The 20,443-nt window shown below is 43.3% G+C and overlaps 1 protein-coding gene across 3 annotated transcripts in view; it reads right to left on the reverse strand.

Moving 5' to 3' along the window:
* Positions 1-373: 373 nt before the first annotated feature.
* Positions 374-20,443, reverse strand: part of LOC138772331 (ABC-type organic anion transporter ABCA8-like) — a 58,432-nt gene continuing 38,362 nt past the window's right edge. The window contains exons 26-40 of one of the 3 annotated variants that reach the window (XM_069952646.1): positions 20,164-20,277; positions 19,327-19,443; positions 18,299-18,343; positions 17,224-17,315; positions 16,864-16,981; positions 15,209-15,323; positions 7,598-7,689; positions 7,121-7,299; positions 4,310-4,385; positions 3,833-3,927; positions 3,631-3,750; positions 2,750-2,890; positions 2,072-2,151; positions 1,739-1,794; positions 374-974 (exon numbers count right to left, since the gene is read on the reverse strand). In XM_069952646.1, the coding sequence (XP_069808747.1) occupies positions 882-974; positions 1,739-1,794; positions 2,072-2,151; positions 2,750-2,890; positions 3,631-3,750; positions 3,833-3,927; positions 4,310-4,385; positions 7,121-7,299; positions 7,598-7,689; positions 15,209-15,323; positions 16,864-16,981; positions 17,224-17,315; positions 18,299-18,343; positions 19,327-19,443; positions 20,164-20,277 (1,533 nt within the window). In that variant the 3' untranslated portion in view covers positions 374-881. Of the gene's footprint in view, positions 975-1,738; positions 1,795-2,071; positions 2,152-2,749; positions 2,891-3,630; positions 3,751-3,832; positions 3,928-4,303; positions 4,386-7,120; positions 7,300-7,597; positions 7,690-11,335; positions 14,725-15,208; positions 15,324-16,863; positions 16,982-17,223; positions 17,316-18,298; positions 18,344-19,326; positions 19,444-20,163; positions 20,278-20,443 lie in introns of those variants that run through there. The other 2 variants (XM_069952647.1, XM_069952649.1) reach the window with 2 other exon arrangements.

The following is a 20,443-nucleotide window of genomic DNA, read 5'->3' on the forward strand; positions in this document are numbered from 1 at the left end:
GGAAAACCCTTCCTGTGGCCACAAGAGTGACTGACAGGAAGGGAGCCAATGTCTCCCGCCCTGTCAGTGCTGCTGCATGTAACTATAAACGCTCATTACGAGTGCTCATAGTTACAGTTCAGATGGCAGCAGCGAGCGGGGCAGCGGCCCTGTCCAGCGGTCTTGAGCACAAGAGCGGGGCGTGGGGGCCCCCCTGGATGTTGGGGGCCCCAAGCGATCGCTTGGGGTGCTTGGTGCCAAAGACCGCCACTGTGGATATGATGGACGATGTTACATACAGTTTGGACTGACAATACTCCATTCCCCCTCATACAGTTACTGTGATTAGGAAACCGATTCTGATCAGATGAAGGACAAGCAGCAGACCGATAAGTGGCGTCCAGCAGGTTTATTCATTAGTATTACAGGATATAAAACCTAATTCATCATGTTATATTGTTATATAGAGAGGTATATAAGTCAGTACAGCACATGGAGCCTCAGTACTGAGTATTCTCTGTATTATATACTGATGTGTCACTGTCAGTCCTGCTTATTGGTATATAACTAGCTTCCTTCAGGCCATCACAGACAGGACATGCAGAGCATTTTCCTATACATTTCTGGTAAGTATATAGATGTCCAGCCTCTTCACATGGATAAATAACTCTCTTTTAGTACCTTATGTCCTCGGGGAGCTGCCTCTCTGCTTTCCAAGTGTCCTGAATGGCAGATTTGCTTAGTTCTTACAGCAGTTCGCTCATTCTCACCATCCTAGGCAGATGTGCGGTTCAGGGTTCCAGGATCGCTCACCACATGTGATGACTTTGTCACATTCTTTGGTATTGTGGGGTACAGATGCCCCCCCTGCTATAGACATACAGGGCCATCGCCTCACACCTTTATATCTTCTCTGCTCTCAGCTGTTTCCATTGGAAGCTGAAGCCTCCGTCTGCCTCCTCCATGTCCTGCTCTTTGGCCAGCTCAATGAATACCTGGTGAGTAGAGATGGGAACAGTGAGGACACGGTAACAACTGATGCCCAATATATAGCCGCTATGTATTACTGTATGTAATGTGTGCAACAAAAACAGAACTGCCCTATGGGGTATTGTACCAGGTCTGGAAGTTTTTTGTTACACCTCTGCCCAACATAACAGCAAGGGCCGTGCTACATGGCCTGACCTGCGGGGTAAGCAGGCGGCAATCTGCCTATTACATTGCTGGATAAGGGTGGGTTCACATTGAGGAATTCTCGCGGATAAACTCTGCAGAATTCCGCCGGCTGTATGCACTCGCGCCTTTCCACCGGGTCTATAGACACCATTCTATGGGCCAGCTGATTCTGCCGAAAGAACTGACATGTCAATTCTTTCGGTGGAATGTGGAATCAGCTGGCCCATAGAATGGTGTCTATAGACCCGGCGGAATTCTGTGGAGTTTATCCGTGAGAATTCCTCAGTGTGAACCTACCCTAATTGTGCGTGTGGAGCACAACAGACAATGATAGCGATATCTGTGCAACCATTGCGATATTGAAAAATATATATATAAATTAAGATGTAGTTTTGCTTACCTCTCCACCCCCTGCACTGTCCTGCTACATCCCTGACCGCTACAGAATCCCAGGACACAGACACAGCAGGAGGACAACAGGGGAGCATGGAGAGGTAAGTATAACAGTGTTATAGATTGCTCGCCCCGTGTAATAGGGCCTTAAAGAGCTATAGCTAGGCTGGTATAGAGGTAAGATGGTTACCTGCTCCAGGGTGGGCTGGGAGAAGCTGTACTCCTCTATGCTGTAGGCCCGCTTAGCTGTGGAAGAGAAGCAGCAGAGTTATAGATCAGGTGTGTGTGTTATCTGTGCTGCTACACCGGAAAGCAGTATTAATCAGCCAGATATATTATATAGCACCATAATATAATAGCGTCCAAGTGCTTTGTATGGGATAACTACACTAGCATACACAGCCAGTGCACAAGGATGTATAATACATGTATGCATATAGTGTGGCTATTATATTGTATTTCATGTTCGGCCATTGATGGGATCTTCTTAGTTAGGATCTTACTATAAGGATAAAGACTGTACCTTCCTCCAGGAGTAAGAAGGCGTGTGACAGGGTGCCCACATCATCCTTCGGGATCTTGTATGCCAGCAGAGAGGAGAATCTATGGGCGATAATATAGATATTATGTATGTTGTCCTGCGCTCTTGTCAGCAGCCAATAACACTGTCTCCTCCTGTGACTGGTCAAAATCTTTTACCCTTAAAGCAAATCACTAAATATGTAAAATAAGTTTTATATACACACGTTTGGTCAACAGGGACATCACCCATCTCGACGATGCACCCAACTCACCAATGCACAAACACTCCTACTATATCAATGTATTTAGTCATGTTTAGTGATAGATTTGCTATAAAGGGAAAGTGTCATCAGAAGAAAACTTAATTTAAACCTATAGAAACAGATGAGAAAAACAGAAGCTGTTCCAGTATGTGACTCTAATCCATACATACAAGTCTATGTAATCTCTCCACATTAGTCGGCCAGAGCCAGAGGTTCTGCTGTTTTTCTCCAATCTTTTTGTACTCTGTGAGATCGTCCACCACCACAAGAGTCTGGCTGCAGCTTACTCCCCCACCATGTTGAGAAAACAGCCGTGTATATAGGGGACAACTACTCCATCACATGACCAGGACAGTCAGCTATGAAAGTGTCTGTTCACTGACAGGAACATGGTGGTGACCCCTGACAACACTGACCTGTCGTGTCTTGCTGCATGAGGAAAGAGCCGGATCATTTCCCTGTGGATGGCCTCCAGCTGCTGGGAGTCTCTTACTTTCAGCTCCAGCAGATAGTCTCTGCCAAATTTGCTCTTGAGTTGCTGTATGGAGCCGATGCATCTGGAGAAGAAAGCAGCCATTAGTGTGTTACACAGATTAACATACAAGCAATGAAGAACATGGCAGCTGTGGTGTCTCCCCCTCTGGTGGGATCCTATACATGGGATATAGTCTAGTTCTGGATTTATGGCTGCAGTCCACACCTAGGCCATGCTTGTGACCATCTGACACGGCTGCAAGCTGTAGTGCCCAGGTTAGACACCTTTATACCATCAGTCTAAGAGTCAGTTCACACTATGGAATTGGTGAGGAATATCACACCTCATGGTGCTTGTTCTGGTAAAGTCGTTTTTATCACCTGTGGATTGGTATACGTGTGCGGAGCCTCACGGCCTTTGTGCCACACACGCTCCGCCCCTAGCACCACTTAGCCCCGCCCCCATCCGGGACGTCATTGCCGCATAGGCCCCGGGGCGGGGCGATGTGGCACAGAGGCAGCGAGGCCCCACCCACATATACCAATCCAAAAGGTGATAAAAACAACTTTTTACCAGAACAAACACCATGAGGTGTGATATGAAATGAAAGCTGTTACATTTACCCTTTACACCTGTGGAGAGCAGTCAAAATGCAAAAAGGGGGTGACAGTGTCACTTTAACACTCCAGCTGCTGAAAAACTACAATTCCCATCATGCGTGAGCAACCGAAGCCATATCTTTGGATGCCCAGGTGTGATGGGAATTGTAGTGTCAGGGTTAGCCATCACTGTCCTGGAAGATCCCTGTAACTTCTGGCTTACCTGAGTTTCCCAGCAATCATAATGGCGACCCGGTCACACAGGGCCTCAGCCTCCTCCATGTAATGGGTGGTTAGTATCGCTCCGCGCTCCTTGTTCTTGAATGCCGCTCTGATGGCTCTCCTTCAATGTAAGAAGAAATGGAGGTGGGGGGGCAGTTGAAATGCCAGGTAAGGGTGTTTTTAAGGAAAACTATTTCTCTTACCAGAGACGCTGCTGACCTCTGGGGTCCAGACCAGTAGACGGCTCATCCAGGAGGACAATGGTGGGATTACCCAGCATGCTGATAGCAAAACACACCTGCAATGGAGCGAGATCAGGGCAACACCATGGTGACTGGACTAAAGAGTCAGGTGGGAGGCTCTCCTTATGACTGACACCTGGTACATTACATGAGACCGAGACCGCCCCCTGGACTCAACACTGACTGAGCAGATAGTTCAGTCAATAGACAACAAGTTATACTGAACCTTTTTCCTTGTCTTACAAATAATCAGAGTAGAAGCATCAACATTGTGTCACAGCATTACCGTCACTTTAAAAAAATGTAGCGATCAGTGGGGTGTGAACCCCCACATCCTGACTGCCTGAAACTTTGTGAGGATTTTCTGCACTCTCTCCTGTATGAGTGGGAATGATCTGTGCCCCCCCCCCCCCCCCATGTGACCAGCACGGCCCTCACCTTCCTGCACACTCCCGCAGACAACTTCTTGGCCGTTTTTTCCAATTGGTCTTTCAGCTCCAAAGCGTCAGCAACACTAAGAGACAGAGAATGAATTAAAGGGTTAAACTAAGAAGTTTCTGCAACTTTCTAATATACTTGGTGTAACTTTCCTCATATAACTCCATCCTGTCAGTCATTTTAAAGTGTCGCTGTGACCATAATAAACTTTTGACAAGTCTCTATGAGGTCTCTCTGATATGTCAAAAGTTTTAATCGGCCCAGGGCTGAGTGTTCACACCTACTGATTCGGAGAACGAGCCAGAAGAATACTGCACTAAGCACGCTCCTCTCCCAGCTCTGTGTCATGTGATCAGGAGGGCTACTAATGTAAGTCTATGGAGACACAGAATGAGCGGGGAGAGAACCACGCTGCAATCCGCTTCTCGGTCTGACAGTCAGTACAGGTCTGAACACTTAGGGGGAGATTTATCAAACGGGTGTAAAGTAGAATTGTCTTAGTTGCCCCTAGCAACCAATCGGAGTTCATCTTGTTTTTCAAAGAATCCGTGAGGAATGGAAAGTGGAATCTGATTGGTTGCTAGGGGCAACTAAGACAATTCTACTTTACTCCATGTTTGACAAATCTCCCCCTTAGACCCAGATTGATGTAAACCTTTTACATGCCTCTACGACATGTCAGAAGTTTTCTATGACACTGACTCTTTAAGGGTGCCTTCACACCTACCGACTCGCAGCGTTAATAACGTTGTGAGTCGGCTAGGTCCTGGCAGATCACTGTCAGTACATACACGCAGCGGTCTGAACGACCGCTGCATGTATGTAAGTCTGCCAGCCGCTTAACCCCTTCTGATGCCGGCCGCCTCCCAACTCCGCTCTGTATACATTACCTCCTCGCTCCACGGGGTCCCGGCGTCCTGCTCTCGCGCCCGGCCAATCAGTGTGTTGCCCTGCCGCAGCCACTGATTGGCCAGGCGGGAGCGCAGGACGTGGGACCCCGTGGAGCGAGGACAGGTAATGTATGCGGAGCGGGAGCCGGCATCAGAAGGGGTTAAGCGGCCAGCAGATTTACATACGCGCAGCGGTCGTTCAGACCACTGTGTGTATGTACTGACAGTGATCTGCCAGGACCTAGCCGACTTGCAGCGTTATTAACGCTGCGAGTCGGTAGGTGTAAAGGCACCCTAAGGCTGAAAGCCCTTCTTGCTCTTAGGGTCCATTTACACAGAAAGATTATCTGCCAAAGATTTGAAGCCAAAGCCAGAAACAGACTATAAACAGAGTTCAGGTTATAAAGGAAAGACTGAGATTTCTCCTCTTTTAAAATCCATTCCTGTCTTTGGCAGATAATGCTATGTTCAGTTATTTAAATGAAATCTGCTGCAGAAAATCAGCTGCAGATCCTGTAGGTGTGAACGCACCATTTTAAAGTGATTTTTAAGTTCTGATCCATTGCCACCAGCCCCTACGTCAGGATCTCTGATCTTAAAGAGTTCAGTGCAACTGAGCTGCAAAACTCCCCACACCCAAACTGAGGAAAGAGGGTTTCTGCTTCTGGAAGAAGGTGGCCATGTTTTACTAATCCAGGATAACCCCCTTAAGATGGACTTCCCCTTACCAATAAATCATGCTGACCTGGGTAAGGGCCCTATTCCACCGGACGATTATCGTTCAGATTATCCTTAAATCGTTCGAATCTAAATGATAATCGTTCGGTTGAAATGCAGTTAACGATTAACGACCGAACGAGAAATAGTTGATCGCTTTATAAGACCTGGACCTATTTTTATCGTTGCTCGTTCGCAAATCGTTCGCATTGAATAAGACATCGTTCGGTCGTTCGCAATAGATACGAACGCAATAGCGAAGAAAAAACTATCGCAATTACGATCATAAGTAACGATTATCGTTCCATGGAAATGAGTGAACATTTTCAGGTCTTTCGCAATAGTGATTGTTTGAGATCGTTAATTGTTAACGATTATGCAAACAATAATCGTCCGGTGGAATAGGGCCCTAACATTTGGTCAGCTATTCTGTGAAGACCGCTACCTTCTCTGTTGTCAGTCAATGATCTTGCACTGTGACATAGAGCTATGGTGCCCTCTACTGGTCAATTTAAATAGGTGCAAGTTACTATGAAAAGTAGGTGCCTGATACAATGTGGTGTGGTGTAGCAGATGGATAGCAATACCACAATTACAGAATACACTATACAGCTATGAGATTCCTCCTCACACTGTATAATCTGTCTGTGTAATAACATTGTATAGGATTAGAAGTACTACAAATATACCAAACTTCTGTACAGGTTATTTGTTGCATTGCAGCTCATCCCCATTCACTTCAGTAGAACTTATCTGCATTAGACACAACCCACAGCTAATTCAGATGCTGTTTCTGGAAGAAAGCGGCCATGTTTTTTTTTTCCCCCTTCTGCAGGATAATACAAAACCAACAGCAACTTCCCTCACAATACCATCTCTTAAGTAATACTGTCACCCCAACGCCGCCGCCCCCCCCCCCCCCCCCCCCACACACACACACACTTGATTCATTTCATCGATTGATAGGGTCACCTGGACGGGGCTTCACAGCAGTTGGGCCCCTTAACCATCTTGGGACAGGTGAAGCCCCATCTAGGCGACCCTGGTCACCGATTAAATGAAGTTTCGTTTTAACAAATCCTGTTGTCATACAACACAAGGCTAAAGTGTATAGTATACAGGGCTTGGTATAACTACAGCGTGTCAGGTGGGACTCTGATACAACGTGTGGGTCCCCTGCCCTGACATAATGGACACTACTTACCGTCTGATGGCCGTGTTCGCGTCTTCCTTCCTCAGGCCTTTCACAGCAGCATAAATCTCTAGATGTTCCTTCACTGTCAGGCTGGGCCACAAGGGGCTCATCTGAGGACAATAGCCAAGGAAGGCCGTGGACTCGTCCGTCTTCTTGGAGTCCGGTGATCCGACCCCACACAGCTCTACCTGCAGAGAACACAAAGCGGGGAAGGGGGGGGGGGGGTTGTTATTAATTCTTACACCAGACCCGTCATATTACATAAGCTAGATGCAGCTGAGGACAAAAAAAGTAGCAAGTTGTTTTTTTTTTTTTGTATCAAAATAAGGCAAAAAAAAATTTGTGATATTTAATTTTTTTTTTTTTTTACATCAGAAAACTAACATACAGACATTGAATCCCCCCAACATGTGCTGAGTGGTCTTTCTATTACTGGTGCTTTGTGTTTTCCTGTTGACTCTTCCTCCCCACACCGAGGACACTCACGTTTCCTGCAGATGGTTCCTCCTCGCCTGCCAGCATGTACACAGATGTGGTTTTCCCAGCACCATTGGGTCCTAAGAGGCCGAGCACCTCACCTGTCATATAGAGACATCAGGATTTATTACTGACCAATCACATCAGTTATGAGTGCAATCCAGTTCTTTAGGGCACGTCTCCATATCCGCCCATCCTCCATAGCGGCTGAAAAGAAGATACTCGGGGACGCATGCTGCATTATTGTTTAATGCCAGGGTCTGGCAGCTGCTGCACAGCTCAAGTATTTTAGTCATTCACCCCTAAAGTGTGTGCATGGAATAATGCAGCTTGAGGATGGCCGCCATCTTTGACTGTAGAGGTGCCTATTCCGCTGACTCAAGCAGTGGTATAATCTCCAATATTACATTTTCATCTGAGAGGAATGAGTTAATCCATCCAAAGTTTGAAAGAAAAATAAATCCTTTTCCATCCAAAGTTTGAAAGAAACAATAAGACTTTTTCTCATGGAACTTTCACTGAACTTGTTCAAGGATATACAGCTGGTCTCGAGATTATGGAACTCTCCTATGTGACTGAACCTGTTCCCAGCAGATAATAAACCTGTTCCCAGCAGATAATAAATGTTATTCTATAATTCTCATAAGCAGATAACAAATGTTTTTTAGCATCCTTATGTATGTATCAACATCCTTATGTAAACAATTTTAATTGAACATTTAATACCATATCTGTCAAAATATATCCGTAGTTATTAGTTTTTTGAAGTTGACGACGTATATAGTGTATGACTTTGCATTTTACATTCATATCCATTGGTTTTTTTCTGTATAAACAAAGGTGGGTTCTCAGAGATAGTTGGAACATTGCTTACCTTGGAAAACTTCTGATATGACACTAGAAAGAATGTTTTGTCTCAAGAACTATTTCCCTCAGAGACATGTTTATCAGTGTTCAAGGACATTCTCAGAGGAAAGTTGCCTGTCTGTTACAGTGGGAATAATGTGAAAGTATCATTGCACAGAATGTATTGTTCTAACCTTTTTGAATAATAATAATGGATACTAATATAGATGCTATTGCGCATGACTGAATATCTAAATCACTAGCACCGCCTCATCTATGTCTTATTAGCATTTGTTACCACCCTATATTTTATCTGTCTATAAAATGTGATCACCATAATAAAACTGGGCCATTTTACACCAGACTTGTTTGCAAGATACATAGTCTGTGTCCTCATTCTAAGTGCATGGTGTGGGAGAAGGGGATCCGGACCCATTCTCCAATTCAATTAGGAAACAGCCAACAACAGTAGGCCTTCTTTGGGAAGGCACCCTAACATTATTGGCGCCCGAACAGGGACACGCCCATTACATCGGGAGATCGGATGACCTACACTGCTGTACCAGGAGAGAGAGGGGTGAACAAGGAGACCACAAAACCTGGCCAGGTAAGAGCAAAAAATTTGTTTGCTCTTTTCTGTGCTCTCCTCCTTCACATCTTTTCTTACCTACCTCTGCAGAGTAAGTTATCAAAGTGAACTCACGATAGGCGTGTTAATTTGAACTCTGTTCTCCTCTTGTTGGCTGTTCTATGTTTGTTTGTCCTAACCTGTGAGGGATAGTATATAGTAGGCGAAGAATTGCTCATTCAGGCTAAAACTGTTACCCAGAGCCCGGCCGTGGTTGTCACAGGTCCTCATAGACACGGAGCGTTGTGCGGTGGGAACAGTGCCAGTGCTAAAACCACTTTGGAATGAGCCTAGTAGCCTAACTATACAAGGACGCTGGACAGTGGTCTGGTTGTTTCCAAGGGAAAGATCTGTGATATGCTAATTACTGTCCTCTGTATACTTGGGGTAACTTGTTTTGCAATCTACATAGCAGCAAGAGTGTATTTCAACATAAGAGAAGGAAGCCCTGAACCGTGGAATATTCTAAGTCCCAGCTTTTGGTAGTGATCCGTGGTCATAAGTGTACAGGACACAAGAAAGAAAATCATCAGTTGATTATTCTGGGTGCCTCCTGTCATAAGTGTACAGGACACAAGAAAGGAAATCATCAGTTGATTATTCTGGGTGCCTCCTGTTATACGATCACGAAGTAATATAAAATGGGACACACAGAATCAAAAGGGGTTTCTGCAACCCACATAGTCAAAAGGGGTTTCTGCAACCCACATAGTCAAAAGGGGTTTCTGCAACCCACATAGTGACCTGCCGATATGGCAAAGAACAAGCAAAAAGGGCAAAAGCAATGTTGAAATATTTTAACATCCAACACGATGCTGTGTTTAACCCCAATACTTGGACTAAAGTCCAAGAAACAAGGGGAGGATTAATAATTGATAATGGATGGGAAGCACAGGTCCAAATGGGTGGACATGTCATGTGCCGGTTACCAACAATATCTAGATAAGACAGAATATTGTAGTGTGTGTGGCAGACCCAAGCCACATCATTATGTTACACCATTGTACCCAGTTTATATCTGTATACAAACCCCAGATCCTGCAAAAGCCAACCTACCTCCAATGGTGGCATATAGACCCTTTGTTCTGCAGGAATCTTCCCTTTGGTCAGCTGTTGAAGTAGTTACTTTGATTTAAAGTGCCCCTTACCTGATAGTAAGAAGAATGCCTTTTGTGGAGGTGGCAGCCTAACCTCAAATAGTGTACATTGCCATGTAAGTGTCTAAGTACAAAGCCACGTACTCAGACAAAGAGAACAGTCCAGCTCATTGCTAGATACAGTACTGAGAGAGCTGAATAGGTTAATTAATGCTGCGTAGTGAAGCAGCATACAAAGTACATAATGTGTGTTATTTGTTATGTTTTGTACAAGGCCATCAACCAGCTCTGAGGGCTGCAGATAACATGCAAGCAGCATTAGGAAAAAAAAAAGAATCAGAGCTGTTAGTGTAATGTAATGTACGCTCCTACATTATATACTGTCGTATTTCAGCCAGTCTTACTAAGCTGGTGTTCCGCTTTGGAAGTATGTTACGTGTTACAAAATGTTGATCATTTTCTGTTGTCCCGACCGTGGAACATTTGCTTATTTAGCTACGCCACTTTTTTGTAATCAGCCCTCAAAGATGGCGACTGAAAGCCAACCACTCCCACATATCATCCACGTCTGTATTATAATTGTGACGTCTCAAAACCATGCCCTAAGCCAACACCCCTATATCCGGTTATCTAGTCCGGTGGCCATTTTAACTCCTGGCATTTCTGTCCTCCGCCCATACTGCTTAGTGTCACTGAGGGGGCGGGCACAGGATTCTCCGATAGAGTCTAACAACTGTTTTGCACATTTATTAATGAATATTATTACCTGATGGAGAAGAAAGTTAGACAAAGGTATATTGTAAGCAGATTTTCTTTAAGTGTGTGTCCCCAACGTATGATATTTCTAAGGAGTAGTAACTTACTACTGTAATATATATTTCTATGTAACTTTATTTAACAAGTGTTTTTATATATATATATATATATATATATATATATATATATATATATATATATATATATATATATGTGTACACATCTATCCTAATAAGTATGTGTGCCACTGTCCAAGGTTACAGTCTGGTGCATAAGAGCACAGCGCTGATATCTTCTGTAACTTCAAGGATGTTAAAAAAAAAAACAAAAAAAAAAAACAAAAAAAAAAAAAAAAACTTGAAGGAATATTCATCTCAGCTGATTTATTTAATTTTTTTAATCAAAAGAAGGTTAATATGGGACAAGTGTACAATGTTTAATTGTTTTTTTAATGTCTTTATTTTTAGGGTTATGGCAGACTAGCTCATGAATATATATGTATTGTTTTATCCCTAGTAAAGCCAAACCCATATCCATGGCTCCAGTCTGCACTCCTTATGCCCCCCAATATATATAGCAGCCCATTTTGATGGAGTAGCCAATTTTGATATTTTAAATTGTGAAAGATGAAAATGTAATTGAAAGCCCAAATATTAATGAAAGTTTAAAAGTTTTCATTGTAGATTATCTCAGACTTTTCAAAATGGATGACACAAGACGCAAGGATATATGTTACCGCCATGCAGAGTGACGTTCCACTGCAGAAACCGCTCCTGCCATAAGCTGGAGGTGAGGACAATCACTGAGACATGTAGGATGGTTGAAGGTAACTGTGCAGATGTCTATATGAAGCCCACCATTATGGGTTAATTGGCAAATTAGAGATTTGTTTGGTCCCTGGGCTTACCAAAAACACTGTTCAAAAAAGAAGAAAAAAAGATGCCATAGAGCGGCTGACGCAACGTTCACGCAGACAAACCCTGATGCCAAAAGGGTGATGAATGAAGCTGGTGATGGTTTCTATGCTCTTCCCAAGGTAACAGCGTACAAAGCGTACAAGGGAATGGGGAGATGCTTCCGGTCTCTTCCTGAGGTAACCGTACATAGTGTACAGGTGGAGGGGGAGATGTGGATCTGTTTGTTTTTAAGTCTTTTCCAGAGACAATCAGCGACAAGCTGTGAGACCAACGGATGGAGAAGAAGTACAGGGTAAAGATGGCATCCAATAACTATTTGCCGCCTGCCTTGTATCCCACTGTAAGTTATCTGATAAAACCAACAGAAGGAAGCCATGTGTAATGTGGTGTAGTATCCTCGCATTGGGCAGCCCAGGGGACAACAAATATAGCAGAGAGGGTTGTGTACGGCTGTATTGTCTACACCTGCCATAACCTACTGTAAGTAACACCGTAAAGTGCCTGTCTGCATAGTCTGTCATCTTCCTGCCTGTTTCAGGGAATGTAAGTGGACGTCATCTACCTGCCACAGGTGGCCTATATAGGTATGTCCTTGTCTGTACTGGTGTCTTCTTTACAGGTCAGCCAAAGCTATGGGAGAGAACAAAGCCAATGTCTGAGGTGATACTAGTGGCCTTAAAAGAAGCGATATAACTGAGGCCAAGAGTCCAAGTGTCTGTAAAGAGGCCTGTCAGTCAAAAGATGGGTTTAAGGATAAAGGATCCATACCAATGCTACTATTACAAAAAGGATCATATGATATATTATTCTAAAAAGGCTTTGAAACCTTAGGTGATGTATCGTTTACACTTTGCTTTTATTTCTATGGTGGTTATTTTATGTGTAATATGTGATGATCTCAGTGAAACAAGAGACAATTCAGTAGGATCCAAATATTATATCGGTAATAAGCGCCAAGTTACTTCATATTATTGGTGAATGTATTATACTATATGATTATGTACAGGAAGAGATGTGACCATGCGACCAGTCATTAGACCTGTGGGATCTAATCATAAAGACGTTTTCTAGGTACAAAATAAAGTAAAAAGACTAAAAAGAAGTGGAAATTTTGAGAATCCCATACTGAAGATTGTGAATTCACTATCTGGTTATTATAAGTGAATCTAGTGGTTACATAGTAGGTCACATTGTGGAGATTTTATTGCATTTACCTGTTGTGCTGTTTTTAATTTATGTGTCAATCAACTTTTTATTTTAATTTTGCCATGAGATAAGATTTGCTCACATCTAAACTTTCCTTTTTCAGAAACTTTTTAAAGTCCTTGTTATAGAGTCACGTCTGTTATATACAGTGATAAGACAATAAGGTTTGGTTATTTTGATAAAATCCGGAGAGGTATTTGTCATATATATATGTTATTTTGGGTATTGATAATAAGCTTTTATTTGTTTTGTTGTAACTAAGCTGTATATTTATGTATACTGTACAGACTCACCCATTGTTTAGTATTTTCTTTCGGTTATTGCAGACCTACCTATCTCATCTGCTGTAAGTTTGTTCCGCCATCTATAACTCTCAACAAATTTTTTTAGTACTTTATTTCTGTATCTTATGGTGATGCAAACTTGGGACAAATTAGTTGGAGCCACGGACTATTTAGATGATCAGATATTTGACATACTGGATATACTTAACACCTCAGTAGCAGTACAGACGCAACTTATGGTAGTTACTAACCAGCACACTGTGGTGCTTGATTTTCTGACTGCTGCTCAAGGCGGGATGTGTCAGGTAGTTGGCCCTACATGTTGTCATTATGTAAATGATCAGGGAATAGTGCAAATCACAGCAGGACTGGATAAAATTGCACAACTAAGGAAAAAACATGATGAGATGATGCTGTCAGACCAGGATAAATGGTGGTCAGGGGCATTAGCTAGCTTAAATCCTGCAAATTGGTTCAATGGTATGGGAGGATGGTTCATGGGAATACTACAAACAGTTTTTCAGATCATGTTGTTTCTTTTATTGGTCTATTGTGTAATCAAAGGATTATGCTGTTGTTGTCAGAAAGTTACAAAGACTAAATCTTATACTCTATAAGTAATGATGTTTGTTTCTTTTCCTTCTAGATTGGCGTTATGATGAGGAAATTTCTTGGAGGAGGATATGCCCATGTGGCTCTAGGTGATGGTGTTGGACCCAGAAGCATCCGCACCCTGACAACCCTCGCCGGTCAGAGAGTGTTTAGGGTGCATACTGGGATTTAATCCTGTCCAGGACCCAGATTTCTTCATCATCGCCAAAAAGGGGGGACACTGAGAGGAATGAGTTAATCCATCCAAAGTTTGAAAGAAAAATAAATCCTTTTCCATCCAAAGTTTGAAAGAAACAATAAGACTTTTTCTCATGGAACTTTCACTGAACTTGTTCAAGGATATACAGCTGGTCTCGAGATTATGGAACTCTCCTATGTGACTGAACCTGTTCCCAGCAGATAATAAACCTGTTCCCAGCAGATAATAAATGTTATTCTATAATTCTCATAAGCAGATAACAAATGTTTTTTAGCATCCTTATGTATGTATCAACATCCTTATGTAAACAATTTTAATTGAACATTTAATACCATATCTGTCAAAATATATCCGTAGTTATTAGTTTTTTGAAGTTGACGACGTATATAGTGTATGACTTTGCATTTTACATTCATATCCATTGGTTTTTTTCTGTATAAACAAAGGTGGGTTCTCAGAGATAGTTGGAACATTGCTTACCTTGGAAAACTTCTGATATGACACTAGAAAGAATGTTTTGTCTCAAGAACTATTTCCCTCAGAGACATGTTTATCAGTGTTCAAGGACATTCTCAGAGGAAAGTTGCCTGTCTGTTACAGTGGGAATAATGTGAAAGTATCATTGCACAGAATGTATTGTTCTAACCTTTTTGAATAATAATAATGGATACTAATATAGATGCTATTGCGCATGACTGAATATCTAAATCACTAGCACCGCCTCATCTATGTCTTATTAGCATTTGTTACCACCCTATATTTTATCTGTCTATAAAATGTGATCACCATAATAAAACTGGGCCATTTTACACCAGACTTGTTTGCAAGATACATAGTCTGTGTCCTCATTCTAAGTGCATGGTGTGGGAGAAGGGGATCCGGACCCATTCTCCAATTCAATTAGGAAACAGCCAACAACAGTAGGCCTTCTTTGGGAAGGCACCCTAACACATCCATTGGTAATAAATGCTTGGGGGAAAATTGGTGAGTACTGTGGAGCTGCTATTACTTCAGTTTTCGGTAACCCAACAAGGTTGTGGAAATTAAAAAAACAAAAACTTTTTTTGAAACCAACCTTTTTTGACACAAAACGAGATGTTCTTGGTGGCCAGTCTCCTCTTCGGTAGCAGCGAGCAGCCGCTCCGCTCCTTGTACTCTTTGCGCAGACTGTTGACGATGATCACCGGCTTCTGAGAGGATACAATAAATAATTTCTAGCACAGTTCCACTAATTCTATAGGAAATCATAAGGATTGTAGATGCCACAGGCGAGAGAGTGGCCTACTATAAAGTGGTCACCATCACTAATCCAACTCCGTACAGTCATCACTGGGGAAACCTCAAATGGGTCCCATCCACTACAACAGAAGCTGCTATCCCTCCCTACTTCCTTGTATACATACTCACTTGATTCAGGTGACTTTGTGAGTAGCCTCTGCCAGACACCTGTGGATGTGGGTTAACTCCCTGGAGAACAAAGGTTTGGGTGCTAAAATTCAACATGGCTGGTGAGCTGGGACACACTCAGAAGAGAAGCCTGAGGCACACCCTGACGCCCGCCTGATATGGTGCTCATTTACTAAAGAAATTAGCATCTAAAAATTAGCCATATCGAGTGAAAATGAGCGATTATCTGCCACTCAAACAACTAACAAAAAGTCTTTAATCATCGTCTTTCAACAAGTCGAAAAATGATCAGTAGATCACATATCTGCTCGTCTAATAAGTCATTTGCACATAAAACATGGCGTGTGGGTTGGATAAGGAACGACTGGCGACCATATAACAAAAATGATGGTTCATAACAGCAATCGGTAATAATCGTTGGGCTACTAAATCACTGGTTTCTACTAGCGATTGATCATTATATCTTTATACAGTTATCAAGGGCCTTAAGACTGTTACACAGCTCGATGATCATGCAGCCTGGGGTGGGATGTTTGTGCAGCCAATTACTTCTGTCATTCATCCCCATTATGCTACGTTTACACGGAACGATAATTCACCTGATTAACGACTTCGAAGTAACTTTTTATTTTATAACGATCAGCGTTTAGATGGAACGATATATTGTACGGAAAATTCGTTTTACGAGCGCTCAATCCTATCTCACACATAGGTAAAATAGGTGAACAACTGTTTACACGGAACGATCTGCAAATTTTTTGCGAACGACGATTTAAGAACATGTTCAAAGATCAAAATGAACGATTTCTCGCTCGTCGTTTGATCGTTCGTTGCGTTTACACGCACGATTATCGTTCGAATTCGATCGTTATTGTGCAAATTTGCACGATAATCATTCCGTGTAAACACAGCATTACACAGGGCGATGTGCGGCTGATGAATGAGGATTTTCAAATATGTTGAAAATGAGATCAGCTGATGAATAAGTGATTGCTGGGTCTATTACACAGGGCGAGTATCACATGTTCGGTTGCCAGTGTATCGGGGCCGTGCATCGGGGCGAGTATCACATGTTCGGTTGCTAATCACCCAGTGTATCGGGGCGAGTATCACATGTTCGGTTGCTAATCACCCAGTGTATCGGGGCGAGTATCACATGTTCGGTTGCCAGTGTATCGGGGCCGTGCACAAGGAATGGATGGGTTCGGACAGCTTTGCTCTCGTGTGTATTGTTAGTGCTGGAGTTCTTACATTATAAGGACCATTCCTCTCCGTATATATCGGGGTATAACATACAGCTTTCTAACATACATATCACATTACCTCCTCCGTGTTTTTAGAGGCCATCAGGGTTTCAACCTTCTCTCTTTCTGCCAAGACGTCCTCGGGTCCTTCCAGCATCTCCGGGTTTTTCTTCAGTTTGGTTTTCTTCCTGTACGTTCTGAATTGTCAGGAAATTATTATGATACCACTACGGGGACTGGGAATGGCTGAATGTGTTGTTTAACTGGTCCTTCATACCCCATTATAATGATGGGTCAGGGTAACACAGTGGGTTTCTTCCCTTTAACACTACAGATAACACATTGCCCCAACCTCCTGGGCTCTGCCATGTCTCTTCCATCCCCAGATCCTCAGTAATCTTATATAAAGGATTAGGAATGGATGGAATATATACGGAACCTGAAAACTGGATCTCTCCGGATTGTCTTCTTCCCAAAGAGCCATTCCAGGCACCAGAGAATCCCAATGAATAAGATGATATGTAGAAAGGGCTGAGAACGAGAGACATAGATGGAGACACTGGCATCATACTATATGCTTGTTATGGAGCTAGTCACACCTGGCGCTGTACACAGCTTCTATTCACTGACTGCCAGCAGGGATTCTGCCATAACTGATCCTGAATACACTTACATACTGGGGTCAAGTGTTGGAGGAAAAGTACAAGATTATGGGGAGAACCCACAAAAATCAGGTAGGTGGGCCCGGACTAAACTCCACTGCAGTTATTGAGCAACCATGCTGGGGGGTCCTCAGGTGAGATAGTCTTCACCCCCACCATCCTCTACTGGAGAACACTTCATGGCTCACAGCCGAGCCACAGTCTAAGGGTACTATCACACGGGCCAATGGGGGCCCAATAACTGTAAACGAGCGCCGATCTGCTAGATTGGCACTCATTTACTGGGCCTATTACACAGTTCGATATTCGCCTAACAAGGGCTCGTTACCGATATCATTGCAGCCCCTTAAACTGCATACATTACCTGTCCAGGCTGCAGGGCGCCTCTTGCGCTCTGCTTCTCCCTGGGTCCCGCACGCTCCAGCTTCAGAGCGCAATAGGAGCCCTGCAGCATGGATAGGTAGGTAATGTATTCTTTGCATACATTACACCAATATTACACATAGCGATGCGCGGTTGGCGTCTGACAATTATAGGTCCAAACCTATATCAACGATCAGCCAATGACAACGATCATTGGCTGTTCGTTGTGTTTATTACACAGAAAGATAATCGGCCGATTATCGTTCCATGTAATAGTACCCTAAGAAACCTCTGGTTTATACTATAAGCTTTACAGTATTTTCCCCAATTCCTACAATTCTTTTGTACATTATAGGAAACATTGTCTGCAATCGCTGTAAGGGCACTGGCCTGTCCTATGTGGAGTGATGCTGTGCCCGCCTGGTATTGGCGCTGTACCAGAATGTATCATGTGTATAGCGGTGGAGCTGATAACAGAGCTGTACTCACTATTATAGCGAAGAAACGTTCATGTGAAAACTCTGTCTGGAAGAACTAGAAAGAAAAAGAAAAATATAACATCTGCTGCATGCTGCGTAACACTGTGACACAATGCACAGGCAGTCTGACATGGAACGTTTCTCGTTCGTTTCTTTCCTGTACACCCAGGTGATGCTGTATGCGATGCAGAATCCACCCAGTACATGTGATGGACACTTGGCCCAGTCACTCAGTGTATCTTACAGGCATGGAGACTGGAGTCCCTGCTCCTGTACATACTTTGTGTGGGTAATCCAAAATCCGAAATAACCTGGAGGTCAGATTTATTGAATTTAATCCTAAACAAATTTTAGGAGATTGGCTCACCTAACTGTGACCTATCCTGAAAGTCGCTGTGTGTCCAGGCGCTTAGATGGGAGCAGGGACTGACCACACTTACAGCCATGCAATACATGAAAGGGGTAGTTCACAAAAAAATATTTTCTTTCAAATCAACTGGTGCCAGAAAGTGCCAGACATTTGTCATTCACTTCTATTAAAAAAACCTCCAGTCTTCCAGTACTTATCAGCTGCTGTATGTCCTGCAGGAGGTGGTGTATTTTTTCCAGTCTGACACAGTGCTCTTTGCTGCCACCTCTGTCCATGTCAGGAACTGTCCAGAGCAGGAGAGGTTTTCTATAGGAATTTGCTGCTACTCTGGACAGTTCCTGACATGGACAGAGGTGGCAGCAGAGAGCACTGTGTCAGACTGGAGAGAATCACAAATATCTGGCACTTTCTAGCACCAGTTGATTTGAAAGAATTTTTTGCTTGAGTGAGATACCCCTTTAACTATCTATTGTGTGGAAAGCTAGGCAAGAGTTAAATATCCTGAATTATCGGAGTCCTGAATGGCAGATCTGTATAGTAACAGAGGGTAGATGTGCGGTTCAGGAATCCGGTACAGCTGCAGTATATTGGCGTCGTCCGGCTTTCCCCGACATAGATGTAATGGCTGCATTATAGTCATAACAGGGAATGGTCCTACTATCACTTACTATGTACAGAAAGATGGCTCCGAGACTGCTGCTCGGGAAGAAGAGGCAGTAAAGGAAAAATTCCACAGGAAAGTGGCTGCTGAAGAGGTTCATTACAATCAATGGGATGAAGGACGTCTGAAAGAGAGAAGATGAGTATATAATGGACGTCTGTCTGCCGGAAGCCATGTTACATATTCTAAGGCAGGGATGGGGATTGGGGAACCTTCGGCCCTCCAGCTGTTGCAAAACTACAATGCTAAAGCTTCGGCTGTCCAGGCATGATGGGAATTGTAGTTTTGCAACAGCTGGAGGGCCGCAGGTTCCCCATCCCTGACCTAAGGCATTCAGTAGAGACCCCAATTATAATGCTGGGGTGAGTGACATGAGCTTGTGCTGTGTAATAGGTTCAGCTACAGACTTCTATAAATGATGACTACACTGATCAGCCATAACATTACTACCACCTCTGCCTCACCAGGGCCTGGACTCCCTGCAACCTGTGAAGGACTCCGGCGGTATCTGCACCAGCACAACAGCAGCAGATCCCAGTATAGTATAGTATATCCCCACCCAGACAGGCGCTATTGTCTCTACATCACCCATGCTATCCTCTTCAGTGGTTCATATATTATGGCTGATCGGAGTAGGTAAGTATCGGGGGTGGTGAGCACCATGTCTAGGCTCCGATACCTGAGGTCCAATCTGTCACATAATAACATTATAATAGGAGGACAGAGCTCAGGTCCACGCACAGATCCGGGGCCGGGGTCCTCCAGCTAGACTGACCTGTATCCCGGCTGACAGTACCTGTCCTGAACCCCAGTGCCGCTACACTTATGTATACTGGATACTTACCACTACAAAGAACAAGGCCCAGCTGTCATAATGGGTTTTATTCTTTCTGAATAGAAAAGCAAATATGTACAAGTATAAGACCATTGCTGCACTGTATGCGATGACGCTGATGATCTGTAACGAGAGCAGGAGGTGGAATGACATTACACACAGTACAAATTCACCTGTCAAATTTATATTTATATATATATATATATTTATATATATATATATATATATATATATATATATATATATATATATATACACACACACACACACACACATATACTGTGTATAT

This window comes from Dendropsophus ebraccatus, chromosome 14 (genome assembly GCF_027789765.1).
Source record: "Dendropsophus ebraccatus isolate aDenEbr1 chromosome 14, aDenEbr1.pat, whole genome shotgun sequence".
NCBI lineage: Eukaryota > Metazoa > Chordata > Amphibia > Anura > Hylidae > Dendropsophus > Dendropsophus ebraccatus.